The sequence below is a fragment of the Suillus paluster genome (genome assembly GCF_016628075.1).
Source record: "Suillus paluster strain FC165 chromosome Unknown EDB91scaffold_131, whole genome shotgun sequence".
NCBI classification, from domain to species: Eukaryota; Fungi; Basidiomycota; class Agaricomycetes; order Boletales; family Suillaceae; genus Suillus; species Suillus paluster.
Window position 1 is genome coordinate 78,506 of NW_024537691.1, and position 19,666 is coordinate 98,171.

General features: G+C 46.2%; 6 protein-coding genes across 6 annotated transcripts; 5 read left to right on the forward strand and 1 right to left on the reverse strand.

Annotated features, from left to right (window-relative positions):
• Nucleotides 1-1,961: 1,961 nt before the first annotated feature.
• On the reverse strand, nt 1,962-3,379 carry EDB91DRAFT_1087468 (uncharacterized protein; the record flags this gene model as incomplete). The annotated part of the gene is made up of 5 exons (XM_041316217.1): nt 1,962-2,125; nt 2,317-2,544; nt 2,594-2,960; nt 2,994-3,137; nt 3,197-3,379. The coding sequence occupies 5 exons, from the start codon at nt 3,377-3,379 to the stop codon at nt 1,962-1,964; spliced, it is 1,086 nt and encodes a 361-aa protein (XP_041170492.1).
• An 858-nt stretch (nt 3,380-4,237) lies between these two features.
• Nucleotides 4,238-4,880, forward strand: EDB91DRAFT_1087469 (uncharacterized protein; the record flags this gene model as incomplete). Its single annotated transcript, XM_041316218.1, has 4 exons — nt 4,238-4,432; nt 4,538-4,557; nt 4,638-4,686; nt 4,740-4,880. The coding sequence occupies 4 exons, from the start codon at nt 4,238-4,240 to the stop codon at nt 4,878-4,880; spliced, it is 405 nt and encodes a 134-aa protein (XP_041170493.1).
• A 1,206-nt stretch (nt 4,881-6,086) lies between these two features.
• EDB91DRAFT_1255237 (aspartic peptidase domain-containing protein) lies at nt 6,087-7,921 on the forward strand (the record flags this gene model as incomplete). The annotated part of the gene is made up of 7 exons (XM_041323942.1): nt 6,087-6,113; nt 6,167-6,311; nt 6,371-6,678; nt 6,725-6,765; nt 7,378-7,521; nt 7,579-7,848; nt 7,900-7,921. The coding sequence occupies 7 exons, from the start codon at nt 6,087-6,089 to the stop codon at nt 7,919-7,921; spliced, it is 957 nt and encodes a 318-aa protein (XP_041170494.1).
• Nucleotides 7,922-8,083: 162 nt separating this feature from the next.
• EDB91DRAFT_1062848 (uncharacterized protein) lies at nt 8,084-8,520 on the forward strand (the record flags this gene model as incomplete). The annotated part of the gene is made up of 2 exons (XM_041314563.1): nt 8,084-8,304; nt 8,352-8,520. 2 exons carry the CDS (start codon nt 8,084-8,086, stop codon nt 8,518-8,520), a joined length of 390 nt encoding a protein of 129 aa, XP_041170495.1.
• Nucleotides 8,521-10,348: 1,828 nt separating this feature from the next.
• On the forward strand, nt 10,349-10,588 carry EDB91DRAFT_1008447 (uncharacterized protein; the record flags this gene model as incomplete). Its single annotated transcript, XM_041312363.1, has 2 exons — nt 10,349-10,426; nt 10,481-10,588. Coding segments are annotated over 2 exons (186 nt in total), but the record flags the coding sequence as incomplete, so codon positions are not given.
• A 7,259-nt stretch (nt 10,589-17,847) lies between these two features.
• Nucleotides 17,848-18,329, forward strand: EDB91DRAFT_1087472 (uncharacterized protein; the record flags this gene model as incomplete). Its single annotated transcript, XM_041316219.1, has 3 exons — nt 17,848-17,943; nt 18,038-18,233; nt 18,289-18,329. The coding sequence occupies 3 exons, from the start codon at nt 17,848-17,850 to the stop codon at nt 18,327-18,329; spliced, it is 333 nt and encodes a 110-aa protein (XP_041170497.1).
• Nucleotides 18,330-19,666: the final 1,337 nt, after the last annotated feature.

A 19,666-nucleotide genomic window follows, 5' to 3' on the forward strand; every position in this document is an offset into this window, starting at 1 on the left:
AGCCGAAAACGTCGACAGGACACCCGTTCTAGATCCCCTCTTCCACGGGAAAGGAACATGGGAGACTGATTCGCACAGACACTCACGCTCTCAACTGTTCATCATCACAAAGTTCAGAGGATAGTCCTTTCTCGCCCTTTATCAAGCAGTGTGAACCGGACTTCTGATCCACCGGAAATGGATGACTCAGGATGTTAGTGAACTTCTGCGGAGCATCCGAGAAGATCAGCTTGAAGACCTGTGCCAGGCTCGATGCACTTGAAGGCTCTCGTACGATCCAACCCAGTCGTCATACAAGACCAACCGGAGCTTTCGGAAGAGGTGGTGCTGCTATTGCAAGACTGTTGGGGTGTGTATCGGAGAGCTGAGACAATCATCAAAAATCGCTTACAAATGAAGTTCGGAACTTACTCAAATGACCAGAGATTTCTGGGGGGACTGCAGCACGCTCGAGATGGTCCAGCGGTTCCCGATGCTTGGCCAGTTGACTGGTGCTTGACCAGTGGAAGTGGAAGGCACTACACGGACTGCAGGAGCTGAGACTGGTGGCCGCAAGAGACCACAGCCCACGCTGGAAGATAGGTGCTCTAGTGGGAGTGCGAGATCCCCCTCGTGTTGATGTTCCATGTGCATGCTGAGCCAACATAGACCGGTTGATGGCTTGGTCAGCGCTGGTGTTGCTGAGAAGTCGCCATTGAGACAATCTGGCCATTTGGATCCTTCGTTATGCATGCCCCACATTTACAAAGCACCTCGCGGCGATTAGATAGCGCGCTTTTATTGGTAGACTAGAAAACAATCAGAACAATGTCAAAAATTTCATTATACAAGACTTACCTCATTTCTTGCCATTGAGTGTTCAGGAATGTTGGTAGTAAGAGTTTAAGTGAGGGACTTACACGATTTTGCAAGAAACCCTTGCCCAGAAGTGCGGATCAGCCTCTCTGATATCTGTCCTTATCAGTACAATACAGGTGGTCACACGGTGCAGCTATCTGGGCCATGTTTTGATGAAACTGGTCATGTATTCCAAGGAGGAGTCAGCTATTTACAAGATAGGAAGCTCATGTAGTCAATGGGTTCGAGTCGATAGATGCTAGCGAAGTAGCTATAGAGAGACAAAGAAATGTTCAGACTGCTTAGTTCGAGGCCAAACTTTGTCAATTCAAGGGCAAAACGCAGTGAGTGATGCTAGACCAAATGGACCCGTGATGGCCAACATCCAATGTGAAAAACCGTGGGAGAACGATATAGGACGCACTGGGCAGTTGACGATAACTGGCATGCAATGCAATTATGTGACGTACCCGCCCAAAGGTTTGACATGCAGTCAGCGATGACCAACATACAATGCAAAAAACAATGGGACAGATCCAACGTCTGAAGTGAGAGGGTGCATAGTGCAGTCGACAATGGTGATATTCATGAGATGTACCCGCCCGAAGGTTTGGCATGCAGTTGGCAATGACCAACATACAATGCAAAAAACAATGGGACAGATACAACATCTGGAGTGAGAGGGTGCAGAGCAGTGCAGTCGACAATGGTGATGTTCATGAGATGTACCCCCCGAAGGTTTGGCATGCAGTCGGCGATGACCAACATGCAATGCAAAAAACAACAGGACAGATACAACCTGAGAAGAGGATAGTGCAATTGAACGTTGAACACAGTTGATTCGGGTTGAAACGTTGAACATTGAAAATAAATTATTTATTGTTGTTTGTTTGTCTGTCTATTTGTTGTTTATTTATTTGTTGTTTATTTATTTGTTGTTTGTTTATTTGTTTGTCTGTACTTAGGACTTTCAACAGGCACTGCAGGAGCACAACTGAGCTGCAGTCTAGATGACTATTTTATATTGTACATTTCATTTGCACTTCCTCTGGCAGACCCTTCATTCCTTTGATATTATACCTTATTAGTGATATGATATTATTTGCCCACCTGGGATGCTCACCTTAAATATAAACATTTGCAGTGAGGGCACAACGCTGTTCATCCGATAGTGTGTTGAATAGTGTTTCCATAGCGACATGCTCCATAGTAGCTTTGGTAAGTTTAAAATCTAGATCTTTGAATTCTCCCGAGGACATTTCAGTTAACGCCCACTTGAATAAAACGGCTGTATAAGTAAACAGCGGTCAGGAGATTCCATTTCACTGCCAATGTGGTGTTTGTATTGCCTATCATGGAAGAGTAGCTGCCAGATGTAATACAATATTGCTACATTCCCAAAAGGAATATCAACATTTGTTCCGTTGACCTGAATAAAGTAACATGAGCAGTCATCAATGAGAAATGAGAACAAATGACGGGCATTGATGACACCTCTAAGGAAGAAATCATCTTGAATGAGACTCTTGACAAACTTTTTCACTTCCTGTTTGCTCTCCATGTGCATTAACTGGTGTAAACCATATCCCCAGAGCATGGCGCTGCGTGTGAGAAATTGTATGTTTTTTCTAAGTGTGGTGAGAGCGGTGCACAGTTTGACAATCTCTTTTTTGCCAGCTTTCGTGGTGGCCCAGGCAGTAAGTTCAACTGTGCTCGATGAGCAACGGACGGTCTATGGTGAAGTTCGGAGACTTACTGCTGTGGGACACCTGGGCTGTAATACATGCCCTTGCCATCCTTTCTACATCCAAGTTGTCACTTGGCAGGAAGGAGCTGTCAAAGATACTCCTCTTCATCTGAAGCAATGCCTTTGCCTTCACATCACCTAAATCGGCAAGACCAAACATAATTGAAGGCACAGGTTGAGCGGCTGGCGCAGAAGATAGCACAGGAGATGGTGCAGGAGGTGGCACAGGGGATGGCACAGGAGGTGGCGCGGGAGACGGTGTTACCGGTGCGGGGGGCAGCACACCCGGCACAGGAGGCGGGTTATCAAATGCTGCGCTTTGAGATGACCCCTCACCTTGTTCTACAGCATGAGAGAATATATCACAGTGATGATGCTGTTGTGAGATGGTGTAGGGTGCATGACGAACCCGGGGAGAAGAGAGTTGGGAATAGTAAGCCTCGTTGAGCATGGACTGGGAACCTAGTAGTGGTGGTCCCCCCTCGATTACAGGATTATCAAAATCAAAGGTGTTATGCCGCACCCAGTCGAATGGCTGATCAGGGTGTTCATGCTGTTGGTACAAGTATATGTAAGTCACTGATAATAAGATTGGCTTTGGTACTAGCCTACCATAATGACCATATCCTCGGAAGGAGTCATTGTCCGGAGCATCTGGGGCTCTGGATTGTTGAAGTTGTCCCACCACCACAGTGACTGGTCTGAACCATCAGTATCTTGGGGAGCGGGCTGGGAAGGCTGAGTATCCAACATGATCGCAGGCCCCTGGTGAGGCACACCATTGTGATCATACATGTTGCGGTGATCCATTAGATGGGAGGATTCGCTGGTGGAAAACGATTCCACAGATGGATAACGAGTGTTAAGCATAACACTCGTTATCCATCTGTCGAACAAAAGAAGGTATGGTGAGTCCCGCACAAGCGTGATTGGCAGCGGCACGAAGTTTGAACCTGAAACAATTCCAATCCTAATATAAGCCAACTCAGAGTTTGCTCAGTACGGCGACCAGGTCACGGTACGGTTACTTGAGTACCATGGTGATGTGCAAAGTAATATAAAGTAATGTAAAGCAATATCTAAGTCTGAACCGAGCATGAATTGGTGTGATTAGATTGCTTTAGATTGCTATATATTACTTTGTATCGTAATGTACAGGAAAGAAGCGTTGGGCTTACAAAATACTACAAAATCTACTAATATCTAAGTCTCACTGGTTTACTGATGCCAGCCCCCCACCACTGACTCGGAAAGTCAGATGAAGGCTGCTGCAGCGCGAAGTTTGAACCTGAAACAACTTCAAATTCCTTTGAGTCACTCGGGCTGAAGCCTGATATGATAATCCTATCCACAATTCAAATGAATCGCACCTGACTCAGAGTTGACTCAGTACAGTCGTGGCAGTAGGACATTTTCAACTTGAAGTGATCCGGGCGAGTTCCACACATGATAGATGGCGGCGCAAAGTTACCTGAAGACTCGACTTCGGATTTTCCCCTGCATGACCAATCCACCATGGTTGATATTAATATTGCGTTAATATGCAGCACTACTACACTAGACAAGGAAAGTTCTCACTGTCTTTCAATCCCCGCTGACTTGACGTTCATAACTTCACCGTGAACGTCCTCTCAGTCCCGGTCAAGTCATACTATGATGCGTAGCAGTCAGGCTGGTACTGTACACACCCATCTCACCACTCCTCCAAGCTCGGTCGGAAAGTCTAGTTATGATCCCGATAGCAGTGATGAGTCTCCTCAAATTATCGTTCAGCCTCCACCCAGCTCTCTGCCTGACCCTGCACGGGCCCATGACAAGAAGAGATGCAGCCGTACGGTAGCACGTCCCGTACGCCCTGGCAATCGTCGATGATCACCACCATCCAGTGACACCTCCTCTGATTCTGAACATGAGCTCTTTGCATTTCCATGCCCTCCTTCCGACTTAATGAAGCTCCTGCCTGCCCTTGCAGGGTGTGCGCAAAGAAAGTTCAGGCCTTATGCGAAACCACATGGTTTCGTGCCTAATGCATTAGAGCTCCGCTTTTTTGAAGGTGTCTCGAATCTGGCGACAATGATATGAGTCTGGCGGACATCGAAGAGGTATGTTATCCTGATGTACACTGTTTCGTAGAAATTGACAAGTCCAACACCAGGGCAAAGATATCCTCATGGATAGCCTGAAACGCTTGTCTAAGAAGACTATCACTCAAGCTGTCGCTGCGAACGAAGCTGATTGTGAATCCAAGCGCATGGCCGTTCTGGGAATGGCATGGGTGGTCGAGGCAAAGGACTGATACCAGGCGCTTCTTGAAATGATCGTCCAAGAAGAACTTGAAAGATATACCATCAGCACTAAAGAAGCTGCCGTTCTCCGGAGTTTCTTGGTTGGATGTAGCTGGGAGGATCTCGAAGTTGCCAAGGACTTCGATGTGGGTGCACACAGTCACAATTCCAGGTCGTTAGCTGTTGCCAACTTAACCCTGAATCACATTGAGGGTGTTAAGTCGTGTCTGCCAGAGGAAGATGTTAATTTGACATCTGACGACTTCGAGTCTGATGGCTGAGGTGCGATTCCGAATTTCCCGGGCTGTTTTTTGTTGTAATACTTACTGACATGACGTGACAAGGCAGGAGTTGTTCGTTGTCAGTGGTGACCTTTGGATTGTTGTAAATGTGCACCGTCATTATCTGGCAGATGTGACCATCATGCATTCATTTCTTGTATCCACCAGAACTATAGCCTATAGATTATCAAATGCATGTATCCTTGATGAATGATGAAGCTAGTACTTGAGCGAAAACGCGAACTGCAGAAGTACACGGTGTGTGCGGCAGACTAGTAGCGGACATGACATCAGAGAACTGGTGAAAAGATGAGAAGGTTATTTAAAGCAATATATTGCAGAGCATTGCAACAATCTTTGTATATTTGCTGACCGGCCGCTCAGGCATGCAACAGTTACTGTTCCCGATTCATCCATCTCGACTCCATCACCAAAAGTCCGCAAGTCAGAAATTGCCTGATTTGGGTTGCGGCTGCACCACAACACTTCTCTGAAGTGCCACATCATGATCATAAGCGATCGTGCATACAATGTCATGCTAATGCAATTGTAAGGTGTATGAGAACCTGACAGCAAGTAGCTAATGGTTGCTCCAGTCTGCTATAAGATTATCTATCCCAGCTGGAGTATATCAACAAATAATATAATTAAAGTGCGCCATAGCCTTCTCTTGCGAAGAGAATTATATCCTCCTATAGTTCCCACGGCTACCATGTCAAGGACTCATCAGTTCTCTGATGTCGTCATTGAGTTCCTCACCTCATCAGCCTGCACTCAGTCTTCCTCGTCCTCATCCTCATCAGAGCCGTCCTTCTCACCGTTGTCCTCATCCACATCTTTGTCTAATTCCAGCATCCACTGACAATGACGCAAGTGAGGACAGTCCCTCTTTTCAGTATGATATCAATTCCAAATTGTTTCTCAGACGGAGTCATCATGTTTGGAGGCGTTGATTCATCATTAGTAAGTCGACAGGGTTTCTTGTTCAATGTTGTTCACTATTTGATGTTATCTAGTTCGTTGGTAATATTACATATGTCCCTGTCACAAGCACCTATCCTGCAGTGTTATCTTGGGGGATCAATGTAGCGAGTTGCTTTTACGGTGAAACAATTATTTTTTTGACTTCGACTGCTGGAACTTTTGATACTGGAAATTCACGTATGTCCTTTCCATGCAAGTAAACTTATGATTTTTCTAAAGCCTAGTACTCCCTCTAGTCGTAGCGCTTGCTGATGACTTTTTTGCCACATGCATGGCTGCCATTCCTGGTTCGTATTATGACAACCAGTCATCATTCATTGTTATCCCATCATCATCAATTGGGAACATGCAACCGCTGAACCTTACGATTGGCGGTGCTGTGTTTACAATGGACGTTGCTGCACAGCTTGTCCCAATTGGCCAGGACTCTGCTTGGGATGGCAATCCTGGAGTACAGTATGGTACAGTCGGACCCTTGGGACACCAAAGTGGCCAGGGCTGGGATTTCATCCTCGGTCAGAAGTTTCTAGAAAGATATTACGCCGTCAGTAATTTTTCAGACATTCGGTCAGACCTGATGCTCTATGTAGGTCTTTGATGGTGAAAAGAAATGTGTGGGTTTAGCATATACGTGAGTGTTGTTGAGTCCGTGTATTATGTCCAAAGTGATCAGGCTGTTCCTAGAAACTACTCCACATCACCTCCGCCCAAAACTTCAAGTGCTTCATCAAATACATTTGGATTCTCTCTACTAGCATTACTATCAATAATTACCCAAGCCTATACCCTGCAAATCATGTTTTGATTCTAACATATCTGGAGGCACATACATTCACTAGGACTTATATATGTAGCATCTATATAGCGTATGTAATCAATAGTGACATCGACATGGTAGCGTGTGCACACCGTTCATCCAAAGCACCTGACCTGGTCGTTGTTTACCAAGCAATACTATCATTGAAAGCAGTGCTGATGGCACAGAACTCCAGAAGGGGACAGCTATTTGTTCCACTTTCATTTCATTTTGCACCAGTTACTGACACGCTCTGCATGAACAGTCTCACATGTAATAGTAGAATCAAATTCCAGTTGTATTTCTTGTCTGGTTGTTTTTGAAACACATCAATAGAACCAAACAAAAGCTTGTAATTGATAATGCATGGACACATCTTATTTTCATCTTATCTACTACTATCATCATGCCAGCCCGTAGATACCACTCACTGTCGACCTCCAACAGCTCATCATCAGATAGCGACTACTCGATGATGAGTCAGTCACCGCCTGAGCGCGAAAAACTGAAACTGAAGAAATCCCTGCAAAAACGCGTGAGGGAATCCTCAGATAGTGACACCAATGTGAAGAAACCCAAAAAACGAACAAAGTAAGTTAGTTTCGCATTATCAGGTGCATATATACACATCTAATCCCTCTGTCTTAGGAAACATAAAGACTCAGACTCAGGCAAACAGCAAGTACATGCCAGCACAACATGTTTATCTCTCAATGTCCAATACAGGAAAGGAATGTCACTGCAAGAGCAATGCTTACACATTGCACATTGGATACCCCAAGGGGTAGACATGTTTTGCAAACTTACTGATGTCTTTCGTGTTGCACCTCTCGTCGAGCAACGAGAAGCAGCCGAAAAAGTAGACCATATCGAGGATGAACAAGTTAAGAATGACTGCGAAGCAATCTTGAAGAACATGTGAGTACAGCTCACGATCACATTTCATTTTTGCTAATAACACTACTCTAGCTCCAAGGATGAAGAGGCATGAACGATGCGAACCTACAAGAAGATAACCACGGCTGCCCCATACCTACTAATGCTGGTCAATGGTGACAAGAAGAAGCGGCAAGAACTCGAGGGACTTCTCACTGAGGTAAGGAGTAGTATGCATGCATATATGCACTGATTTGTGCGCTAATGTCACTTATAGATGCAAGTGATTATCAGACAAGTTCGTTTGGAGGACGCTAGCCATCTGAAACCAGTCATTGGACAGTATGCAGCATATGAACCTGATGACAAAGATCTAGATCCTCCCATTCGTGCTAATAACCAATGGTCATGTGTGAAGATGGGTATTAATCATTCGCAGCTCGCCAGGATGCTCTGCCCTGTGAAGCACTTGGGTGAATATTTGAAAGATCATATAGCGTAAGTACTCTCCACCATTGGTTGAAGTTACTGATGGTTTTGATTAGAACACGCCAAAAGTTGCAAGACGGAGATATTAAGATGCGCGCATTGGTCTGGCCAGCCATGGTATACTCTGGTAAGATTGCTGGGGAACATTTCAACCCTCAGCAGGTGCAGAATGGGCTATTTGAAGGATACCTTCTCGAGCGAGTGAGTGATTTTTTATTAGACTGATTGATCTTCGAGCATTCATCACACCTGTGTCTCTCAGGTGATGAGGCATCTCTTCACAGGACCATCCTCCGCTCTTTGCGCAGACAGCGAATCTGTTGGGACGCATCCATGTAATGCTCGTCTCCATAATATGACGGAGGTAGAAGCAGAGAATATTGCATATGGTGTGATTCAGGTACATCTCTCTTTTTACATTTTAACTACTACTCAATGTCCTTATACAGAGCCATTTCGCCATCGGTTCGCAGGACAAGTGGAAGGAAGAAGACGGAAATTACAACTACCGAAGTGCTTATTATCGGGTCATTTCAACTATTCGTGACACCCCAGACCCCAATTGGGCAAAGGCATTGCATGAACATTGGAACTTGTATGTATTGGCATTTCTTGCGAGCTGTAACTGACAAATTCAATCAATAGTAAATTGTTTAAAAACAAGCTTGGGCTTCACGCCTCCTCTATGAACATGACCGACAGCAACGATGAGGACGATGACTTGGCCGTCATGAGGAAGCAGTACGAGCAGAGGCTTGCAGACGAGGCGGCTGGTACTGCCCAAGCGATAGCTTCAACTGCTTTGCCCACTCCACCAAAGAGCCCATTGGTCACTATCACATCCGATGACATCAAAGACAGCACAAACACCACTTCCAATCCATGTCTGCCGGCAGAGAAGAGTCTCCAAGTTGTCTCACCTCTCAGTTTAGATCCGAAGCCCCAGGAATCTGTAAGCTCCAAGAAACCCAAGCCATTATCCATGGAACCGTCTCTCAGTTTACATCCGAGGCCCTGGGAATCTGTGAGCTCCAAGAAAACCGAGCCGTTATCTGTGGAACCAGTGGATGATGAACTCGGTGTTCTCAGCAGTGAGGAAGACGAACTTGTGGAACCCGAGCCACCGAAGTCAAAATCAAAGAGGGGCCGTGGCCACAAGACCATTGTGAAGCTGCCAAAGAAGAAGACCAAGGCAGCGCCACGCAAGAGGAAATGAGTTACTACTCGTTCACTGTACGTCCAAGCATACTTTGCTTACTCCATGCTCATTGGCATGATTCTCAAATTTCAGCTCGCCTCGCATATCATTCTGCATCGCAATTCGGCGTTATCATACACTTGCTGAATTTTCAGTTTCCCCTTTCGCAATGCTTTCAAGTTTCCTCACATCAATGTTTTCACCCTCACATGATAGTATCAAGTCTCATCAAATTGTTGTACTACCAGGATTACTCATTTCGGACCGCAATGCTCCCTCTGTTTTACCCTGCCACCGCGCGCTTTACAGTACAATCAGGACCTTACTCGTAGCTAATGCCACATAATACAATAGCAAATTGACATCTGTTTAGCATGACATATCAGTGTGATAACCGGATAGAACAATGAAACCGGCTTAGCAGAACATATCAGTATGTTACATGGCTAGCAGCTGAGGAATGAGCAGCAGTTGAGCAGCACATGAGCGAAAAAAACGAACCTAGGTATGACCAGATAAGCGGACCCTGTGGCCTGATACACCTGCCGTACCTTAGAGGTCTTCTAAGGGCTGATGCGACCTTAGCATGCCATCACTGGAATGGGAAATTTTGGCGATGTTGGCTTGTTCAGTGTCTAACACTTTGAAACTCACTGTTCTCCTTGGCTCTGGCCATATAATGGCTTGACTGTGGTTTGGCGAGTCCCGCAGTGGTAGGGCTAGGTCACCTCTTGGAGAGTCACTGTGTTTCCATCGCCATGCTCTACTACCCACTGCCGGCCCAACTCAATTCTCGTCAATGGGCATCCTGTTACTCCCTGGCCCTTCGTATAATGCACGGACGGACGGGAGCAGTCTTTTGAAGTCAATCACATTGTGTTTGCCTTGGGCTTGGGCAGTGGCACAGGACGAATTCCAGATATCCCAAGGCAGGTATGTTCGTTCACAAATGTAGGGCTCTCAAGTCAAAGCTAAGTGCATATGTAGGATGAGTTCGAGGGACGGATATTACATGCTAGCAAACACAACTTTGCTACTGACCACGCAGGGAAAAAGGTAGCTGTTGTTGGGGCATGCACATCTGGTAAAGATCACATCATGAACAAGTTGTATTTTCTCTGTTAACTCAAAGATTGTTTAGTGCATGACATATGCGCCGACTACATTGAAAATGGCATCGGTAAATGATTTTATTCAAGAGCTTTGATGTTTGAGAGTACTAAGACAAACCTGGCCCCAGACATTCACCACCTCTTCCGCAAACCACCTTGCATCCCGCACATCACCCCACTTTGCAAGGACCTTGCATTGTCATTGTGTCACTGTGACTGCAACTTTTCAAGATCTTCAATAATGCTGTCTTCACACCAGGTGGGAGATAATGTCTATGATCCTGCTGGACCCACCAGCCTCACTTTTGAGAGGAGGAAATCTAAGATGGATTGAACTAGTGAGGTATCAATAATCGCACTGAGACTTAGTAGAATACAATTTGTCGGTGTCACATGACTGTTACAAACAACACATCAACAGAAGATTTGCCCCAATATTCATACTTATGTCTCCCTCAACCACGACCCACGATAAGGACGCGCAGAAGAAGTTGGGGAGACTTGCTATGACTGCATCAGCCATGTACAGAATCAATGTGAGTATGTGTTGTGATATTTGTTTCATTGAATGTCACAAGCGCTGTGTACTCTGTGGCCATAGACGATACAGGAGGGTGCATGTTTTGTTGACTCTGTTTACTCTCTCTTTTGCTGCTACTCTTGTTAGCATGGGGTCCTTCAAGAATTACCAGCATGCTCCCGTGCTCGAGCTCAAGATCACTCTGCCTCACCCCAAGTTCCCCAAGCCCGAGCAGCCCTCTGAGAAATGAACTGACGCGAGCCACAGCACGTGTTATGAGGTGTTGATGCATATAGTCACTCAGTGGTGCGCATATAGTCTCTAATGATGTGCATATAGTCGCTAATGATGTGCATATAGTCACCCACTGTGCGCATATAGTCACTCAATCACACGCTGCATAAATAAAATTATCAGCACTCATTCTTGTGTGCTTGCGCATGTCTGAACCCATCTCTGTGTGTTTGATGACATTTGCATTCGTCTGCAATTGTCCCCGCTCATCTGCACTTGCTTGCACCTGGTGATTGTGATTGCGTTCATCTGCACTCATTTATATTCATTTGCGCTTGTTTGAGCAATCTAGGCGAGTCTCTTTTCATTTATACACGCTGACAACTTCGCTCATTGTTGTGTACTTGTGCATCTATATGTTTGCCTCGACATATCTGTGTCCGCTGTCTTGTGCAATAGGTACAATTTTTTTGTCATTGATCCCTGCGGTAGTATGCGTGTCTCAATCCAATGCTAATCGAACGAAGGAGACCGAACATTCATGGGTAAGACTCATTTTGCCAACAGCTGCACTTACAAATTACAATTCACAAGTCAGGCTCAAGCCATCACTGAGAACGCCCGCTCTCATTAGAAATTAAGTGCAGTCGCAAATGTCTGTCATCTCCCACTGCCTCTCAACACCTGCTTTCATCTCTCGCTAGTTCTGAATGGATCCCACTGGTTCATCACTCAACACCTCCTGCCTCCCTCTAAATGCCCCCCACTATTGCTCGCTCCCACTACCCTTCTTCCTGGTCTGGGCAACACTACAGCTCAATCATTGCGGATTTTTGGTTTGGCTCGCGTTCGTCATCTCTGGTAGAACTGGACCCAAGTTCGGTTCTCGGTTCTCGCCCAACCTCCTCTGAACCGGACTGAACCCAACCAACACCATAAAGCTCTATCTAATTGACGTGATTCGGACCTGTCTGTCATAATGTCGCCATGGACTCCGTCATAAGTCCTGCTCTCTGACTTCGTCTGGACTTCATTGACATATGCCACACTGATTCCGCGTACAAACTCCGTTATTGTCTTCTGTGTTCTTAGTGGAATTCTCTTAGTACATATAAATACAATTGTGTCTCGCCTCTGTCAAATTCATGGTTTTGCGCATCAACGAAAAGCAGTGTCTCAGAGTGGAATGCTCAGTATTTTGAGCCATTATCTTCAGTACCTGCGAACATCACAATGTCAGTGTTTTACTCGGTGCTATTCAGTGTGCTGTCAATCCCATCTCAGTGTCTTCAACACTGGAAAATGTCACTTTCAGGGTTCTAGGTACTGAATTCTCGCACAGCCTATCTTCTAGTTCCGACATGGACTGCGGTCATAAGATCCAAAACCCTGAAAGTCAGTATTCTCAACATTGACTTTCAGTATTCTATACACTTGTTTTTACTTCCCACAGTGCAACCAAGCCTGGGTGCTTTACAACTTTGACTCAAGTCCTTGCTTCCAAGTTAAGAGCTACTACCAGTCACGTGGGTACCCACTCTGGGCCAACCATTCAGTCAGGCTGCCGCACACCCAGGTCACTGACTGAGCACTGAGCTGGCGGCACTGGTCCGACGAATGTGCAAAAAACTTCCATGGCTTCAAGTTGTTCTTCTTTTGCTCTTCATTTATTATATGATGATATCTTGCAATGCTCCAGGCTGCATGTGGGAGAACGCAGCTAGTGACAGTCGAGGACTTAGTAGGCACCTGTGCAACATGCAAATCCTACCGGGTGTCCAGCAGTCATGAGCAGCCATAAAAGACACGAGAGGGCAAAAGAGGCAGCTATAACTCTGGCACGACCGTTGCCAGCAGCAACAAAGCGAGGCTCAGGCAGATCTTTAGTGAGCAGTCTTTTTTGCGTATGATTCGGACGGCAAGTCAAAGCTATCATGATGATAACTCAATTGTGTTTCTAGAACATATTGCCCATTCAGCCTCATGTGGGGAGCGTCCGCTTAAAACCCATCGCTCCGTGCCCTGGCAGACCGTCAAGCAGGTATGGGATTGAGACTAGCATGCCTAATATTGGCTCAGCGGGTCCTGAGCACAGCCAGCAACCCAAGTCAGACTCGGAGCAGCAGCAATTTGATACTGACAACAACGCACTCGATACCGATGTTTTAGGTATGTCACAGCCCCTCAGTCACTCAAGTTGACTGATAACTTACTTGTTCTTCTTTTTGCTTGTCAGAAGAACCTTTGCACCCTCTGGGACGAATACCTAGATATTTAGAGGATGTTCCTCTTTCTGACAAGGATACTAATAACTTGGAAAATACCGATGTTTTGCCTTCTTGAAACCCAGACCCACCTCAATCTAGACTCTGGAGAGTTCTATTGACGTTATGAGATACATTTCAGACCACCTTCAACTCTCTTGGACTTTGCCGACTATACCCTCATTGCCCATCCTTCGAGCCAGATAGATCTATCCCGTCTCGCTACTTTCAACTACGTGTCCCACAGCTCTGCAAGAGGCTGATTCAGGCATTCTCCCACCTCCATATCCTTTCCCTAATATGACAGTCTATCGGCTCATGGCCTGGATGAATCCCGGCAGCAACAAGAAATCCAAGACTGAAGTTGCCCGTCTCGTCAAAGAAGTGATGCTGGCGGAAGATTTTGACTTAAAGCACTTGGAGGGCTTTTCAGTGAGGAGCAGTTTGCGAGAATTGGACAATGACCCTAGCAAGAGCAAGATCGAGTTTCCAGATGACTGGATTGAGGCCAGTGTCACTATCAAGATTCCTACGAAATCAAAGGAGGATGAGGCGAGACCCTTTTCCGTTCCTGGATTCCATTTCCGCCCCCTGGTTGAGGTAATTCGGTCAGCTTTCACGAGCATCCAAGCGAGTGCATTTCACCTGTCACCTTTCAGGCGTCTGTGGAAGGATCCGTTGGACAACCATCAAGAGTGAGTGTTTGATGAGTTATATACTTCTGACTCTTGGCTGGATGCCCAAGACGACCTGCAAAAGCTCCCGAGGGAACCTGGATGTAAACTGGAACATGTGGTCACTGGTCTCATGTTTTTCTCGGATGCCACGCATCTGGCAAACTTCGGAACGGCAAAGGCATGGCCCCTGTATATGTACTTCGGTAATCTAACAAAGTACGCTCGCTCGGCGCCAAAGTCCGGCACATGTCACCTTGTGGGATTTTTACCGTTGGTGAGTTCTCCTACCCTACCTGTAAGGATCTGTCCCACGATTGCCCATCAGCTGCCTGATAGGATCAAAGATGTGCTGAGCAGCTTGCCTTGCATGTCCAAAAGCAGCATGGCTGCCCTACAGACACACTGTCGACGTGAATTGTTTCATGCATGCTGGGATATCTTACTAGATCAAGAATTTATTCGCGCATACCGCCATGGTATCGTGTTGAAATGTACCGATGGTGTGTTGCGGAGAATATTTCTGTGTATATTCACGTACTCAGCCGATTACCCTGAAAAGTGCGTTTTGTCCTGTAAAGATGGGCAAATTACTCAACGACTTTTAGGGTTTTAATTGCCACTATCAAGGACATGGGCTCATGCCCATGTCCCCGTTGTCTCACACCGAAAAATATGTTTTCTTCTCTTGGTCTCCTGATAGACATGAAGAACCGTATAACCAATCTTCGAATCTACGTCTCAGCTAACATTGCTAAGGCACGAGGATATATCTACAATGGGGGTAACACCAGTGGATGGTGTGAAGGTCGACGAGACGCTGGGAGAAGGCTCATGGGTGCCTATTCTGGTAAGCGCAAATTGTCTGTTGCTCTCGCATACCAGCTCAGACAAGTGATTCGCAGAACACATTTGTCGAGAAGCTGGGAGCATTGGGCCTTGACCCATTTCGTATGCTGGTAGTGGACTTTATGCATGAGTGCAAGCTGGGTACCTGGAAGGCGCTATTCACTCACCTCGTCAGGATCCTATTTGCGCTTCCAGGGGGAAACCAGGTGATTGCAACTCTAGACACAAGGTGGGCGGAGTTTACATAGCAACCGTGACAGGTCACTAACAAACTTTATCCAATCATAGATTTCGTCTGGTTCCAACTTTTGGTAATGGGGTAATTCGGATGTTTGCAAACAACACATCTGAGATGAAGAGACTGGCGGCACGAGACCTCAAAGACAATCTTGCAGGTTTTTTCACACTTTCATTGACTATTCTTTATCTAGTTTGCTGACGGCCTCACTTCAGTGTGCGATACCTGTGTTCAAAGGGCTGTTTCCCGCCAGTCATGATCAGATCGTACAGTCTCTTTTATACAGGTTCGCTCAGTGGCACACACTTGCCAAGTTAAGAATTCATTCAGAGACGACCCTGGGTTTCCTCGAGGAAACATTCAAAACACTCTCTAAGCAGTTACGGAAGTTCCGCGACTTTACCTGCGCTGCTTTTGACACAGTAGAATTACCGAAGGAGAAGGCAGCTCGCCAATGAAGGTTTGCGCAGCGTGGACCTAATGGCGTTTCTTCAGAACCAAGCGGACCAAGGGTGAAAAAGTTCAATTTGAGCACATACAAGTTTCACGCCATGGGAGATTATGTGCGAACCATCAAGCTCTTTGGTACGACGGATTCTTTTACCACTCAGATTGTAAGCATTGTCTCTTCCCTCAAGGATAATTCTGAAGATATGTCATTGACTAGGGGGAGCTGGCGCACAGAGCCTTGAAAGCATTTTATCCACTCACTAGCGAGGTGGACACTCCTGCACAGCTAGCAAAGCACAAATGGAGGCGCCATGTACTACGGCGAGTCACAGAAGCAGCAGGTATCTACTCAAATATCCCATCACCAGCTGACTCTCCTGCTCCATCGATATCCAATGATCATCATTTTATCGCAATCAGTCAAAATGATCCAGTCTCTTTGTTCGCATTCCTCCGGGAACACGATGGTGATGCTGCTATTAAGGTAACACTAGTACTTTGGTCCAGTTGGCTGCCAGTTTGCTCATGATGGTTTTCAGAACTTCATCCCGAGACTTAAGGACCACATTTTGTATAGGTTGAAGAAGTTGGATGTTAGTCATTGTGACCATATATTCACACATGAGGAACATAACTCGGTCATAATTCCCAACAATATGGTTTACTCAGTCCAGACGATGCAGGTACACTATACTACTTATGATATGAGGCGTGAATACGACACCATCAGCCCCAGAACACATGCTGATGTTATGGTGCTTTCAGGAGAAACCTCACCTTCCCACCCATACTGGTACGCTCGTGTACTGGGTATTTATCACATGGACACATGGCTCCAAGGTGATGGTCCAGTCCATAAACAACGCCTCGAGGTCCTCCACGTCAGGTGGTTCACGCCATTAATATTGTTGGGCTATCGGTCAGGCATACAGCGCGCTCGCCTTCCCAAAGTGGCGTTTGTGGAGGAGTCGGATCACGACACATTCGGATTTCTTGATCCCGGGCAAGTGATTCGAGGAGCCCATTTGATCCCCGCATTCGCTTCTGAGCGCGGTGTAACTTCACTTTGCTTTGGAAAATTGTTAGGATGTGCCAAGGGCGAACTAGACGACTGGGAAGCGTTTTATGTCGGTATGTAAGTGCAGCATGTCTTCTTGTGGCTTAATGATTCTGATATGTTTGAGCTAGTTTTGTTGATCGCAACATGTTCTTGCGTTATATGCACTTAGGTGTAGGCCACCCAGTAGCTTTGCGGAGGATGGTTAGAGACTGTTCTGGCCTCCAGTCAACAGCACCAGTGAACTTGGAAGGTATGGATGTTGACCAAGGCAAAACCAATGGCGAGGGCCACGAAGAAGATGACAATGATGAACAGATGGATGTCGACCAAGTTGGTGAGGAGGTTTCAGACAATGAACGTGATGGAATTGGGGAAGATGAACTTGACACGGAAGATGACGATGATCTTGACGATGAGTTTGACGTGGAAATGATTGAGGAAGTGTCTGATGACCTCTCTTTTTGAGATTATATTATCCCCTGACTCTCATTTATTCTGTCCTTACTTCTTACCTATCTCTCCTTGCTAGAATCCGATATGTCCTATCTTACCGTTAAACAGTAGACGTCACAGTCACTCTCGACTGATCCTCTCACAGCCTGAGCTTTCTAGCTGACAAATTCTGTTGAGGCCAATGACGCGACTGGCAGAACCGTGACGGTGAATACTGCTCATATCTTCCTGTCTTACCTTTCTCATGCATCTCTTCAGCCTCGTGAAATTGCATCACTTCTGATCCTACTCGCATAGTACCGGAGGTATGGCATAACCTGCCACTTATTTCACAAATGATCCTGATTTTGACCTAGTCACCATTTCCAGCTACGGTGGCATCTCACAAACACTGGTGGGCATGTGGGAGATGTTCCTTGGGCATGATTCTGACAGCCAACCATGATGCTAGCATGGTTCGTTGGGCGAGCCTTCTCAATTGACTTGGCAGCTGCCCGAACATGTTACCCCTCAAGATATTTGACAATGTTATCGGCAAGATTGTGGAGGTATGGGTTCCTCCTCTCATTCCAGACCAAATTAATCCCGTTCCGCAGGTACATCAATGGCACTCGGCATGTTGTCCTGTGCAGCAATGTATGTTTGGTTTCGCTGCCATTCCAGTCTCCTGCTCAGAGGTTACCTTTGTAGATTGTGCTTGCTCAAGCGGATCGTGACGAAGCAGTACTTGACCTTCTCCAGAAACTGGGTCAAGTTTACAGCTTCATGATTCAAGATGAGATCCTCAGTCAGATTCCGTCGATGAGCCCTATTCTAGGACAGATCTTTCAGCAAACCCTTGAATGTGCCCATTTTATCAGGGATTATTCGGACAAGAAGAACTTCTGTGAGTCATCAACGAGTTATTCATTTTGCTCATTCTGATTCCTGCATCATCATAGGGGGAAAGACTCACAAAAAACGTCCTTTCGGAAACAAATGACACAATTCAACGGTACAACAACGTGTTGGATAGGCTCATGCAAAACTTCTGGGACCAAACCCTTCGGGATGTAGCCATCTTCGTTCACCGTACGGGTAAGGATTCATGCGCGCTTCTGACTTGACACTTATTCATACATTTACAGGTGAAATTTGTTCTCACCAGATGGGACTCGCATCATCTTGGGTTCCAATGACACCACAGACGCATGAACGATCTTGACGGGCTTGCACATGAAGCCAAGGCTCTCGAGGAACGTAAAAGATTAATTGCTCAAGAAAACATTCAGCTTGGAATGTACGTCTACTCCCGCTTTTCAATTCCATCATCACTCATGTGCAGTGTATGTAGTCATTGTTGTCGCAGCAACCATGCCGATGGCCAGATGCATCGTTGCCCAATGGAATCCACTCCAGGATCCTTCAGGCTTGGTCACCCTAGTGGGCGTGTGACTATCCTCAGGGAACGGCCCAGAAATGCTTGGTGGAAAGAACCCTTTTCTAATTAGCAAATGGCAGTTCCCAGGACTACCCAAAAAGAGACTTTAGAATGTGAGCTAATTGCTGCTAGGCTGCTTTCAGACGAGTGATTGACGTAGACTAGGCTAGGTTACTTTCAGATGAGTCAATGACGTAGACCACAGGCATATAAGACATGTTCGTAGGCTCTTTCACCCTCACATTCACTTTTCCACACCCTCTCTGCACCTCTCCTCCCAAAATCTTTGCTCATTTGTCAAGCTTATCTGGTATGTCGGAATCTGTGCACGCCCCGGGCAGTCCCCAGCCTCCGAATGTCTCCCTGCATGTCCTGACTTCCCCTCGTGCCAGGGCAAAACAACAGATCGCCTCCCTCATGTCGGAGGTTGAAATGTTGAAGCAGGACAAGGCGACAAAGAAAAGGTGTGCATGTGTTTGATGTTAGCCAGAACTAATGATTCATTGTAGGAAGACAATTTATTTGTGTTGCAGGGACAGGCAATCCGTCGTATGGTTGACCTTTACACTCCCATAGAGGATCTTATCGCTGAAAATGACCGATGTTGTGAAGAAAGTGGCAGCGACGCCACTCCGGAGTAAGTAGTGTCTGTGGTCATACAAGTTGCTATGCTTGTTTGACAAGGTGAACAGACAGACCGCCTTCAACATGGCTACATCGAACTCGCCAAGGCACTGCCTGGGTTCATGACAAGCTGGCATGTTCGACCACGAAGATACAGAGGACATGCTAAGACAGGTTCTTCAAAACATTTTGTCAACATCTCGCTCATTTCACTAATTTTGCTTCAATGTAGCTCAAGCAAGGTGCGGACTCAGCTCGTGGCGACGACACGGGAA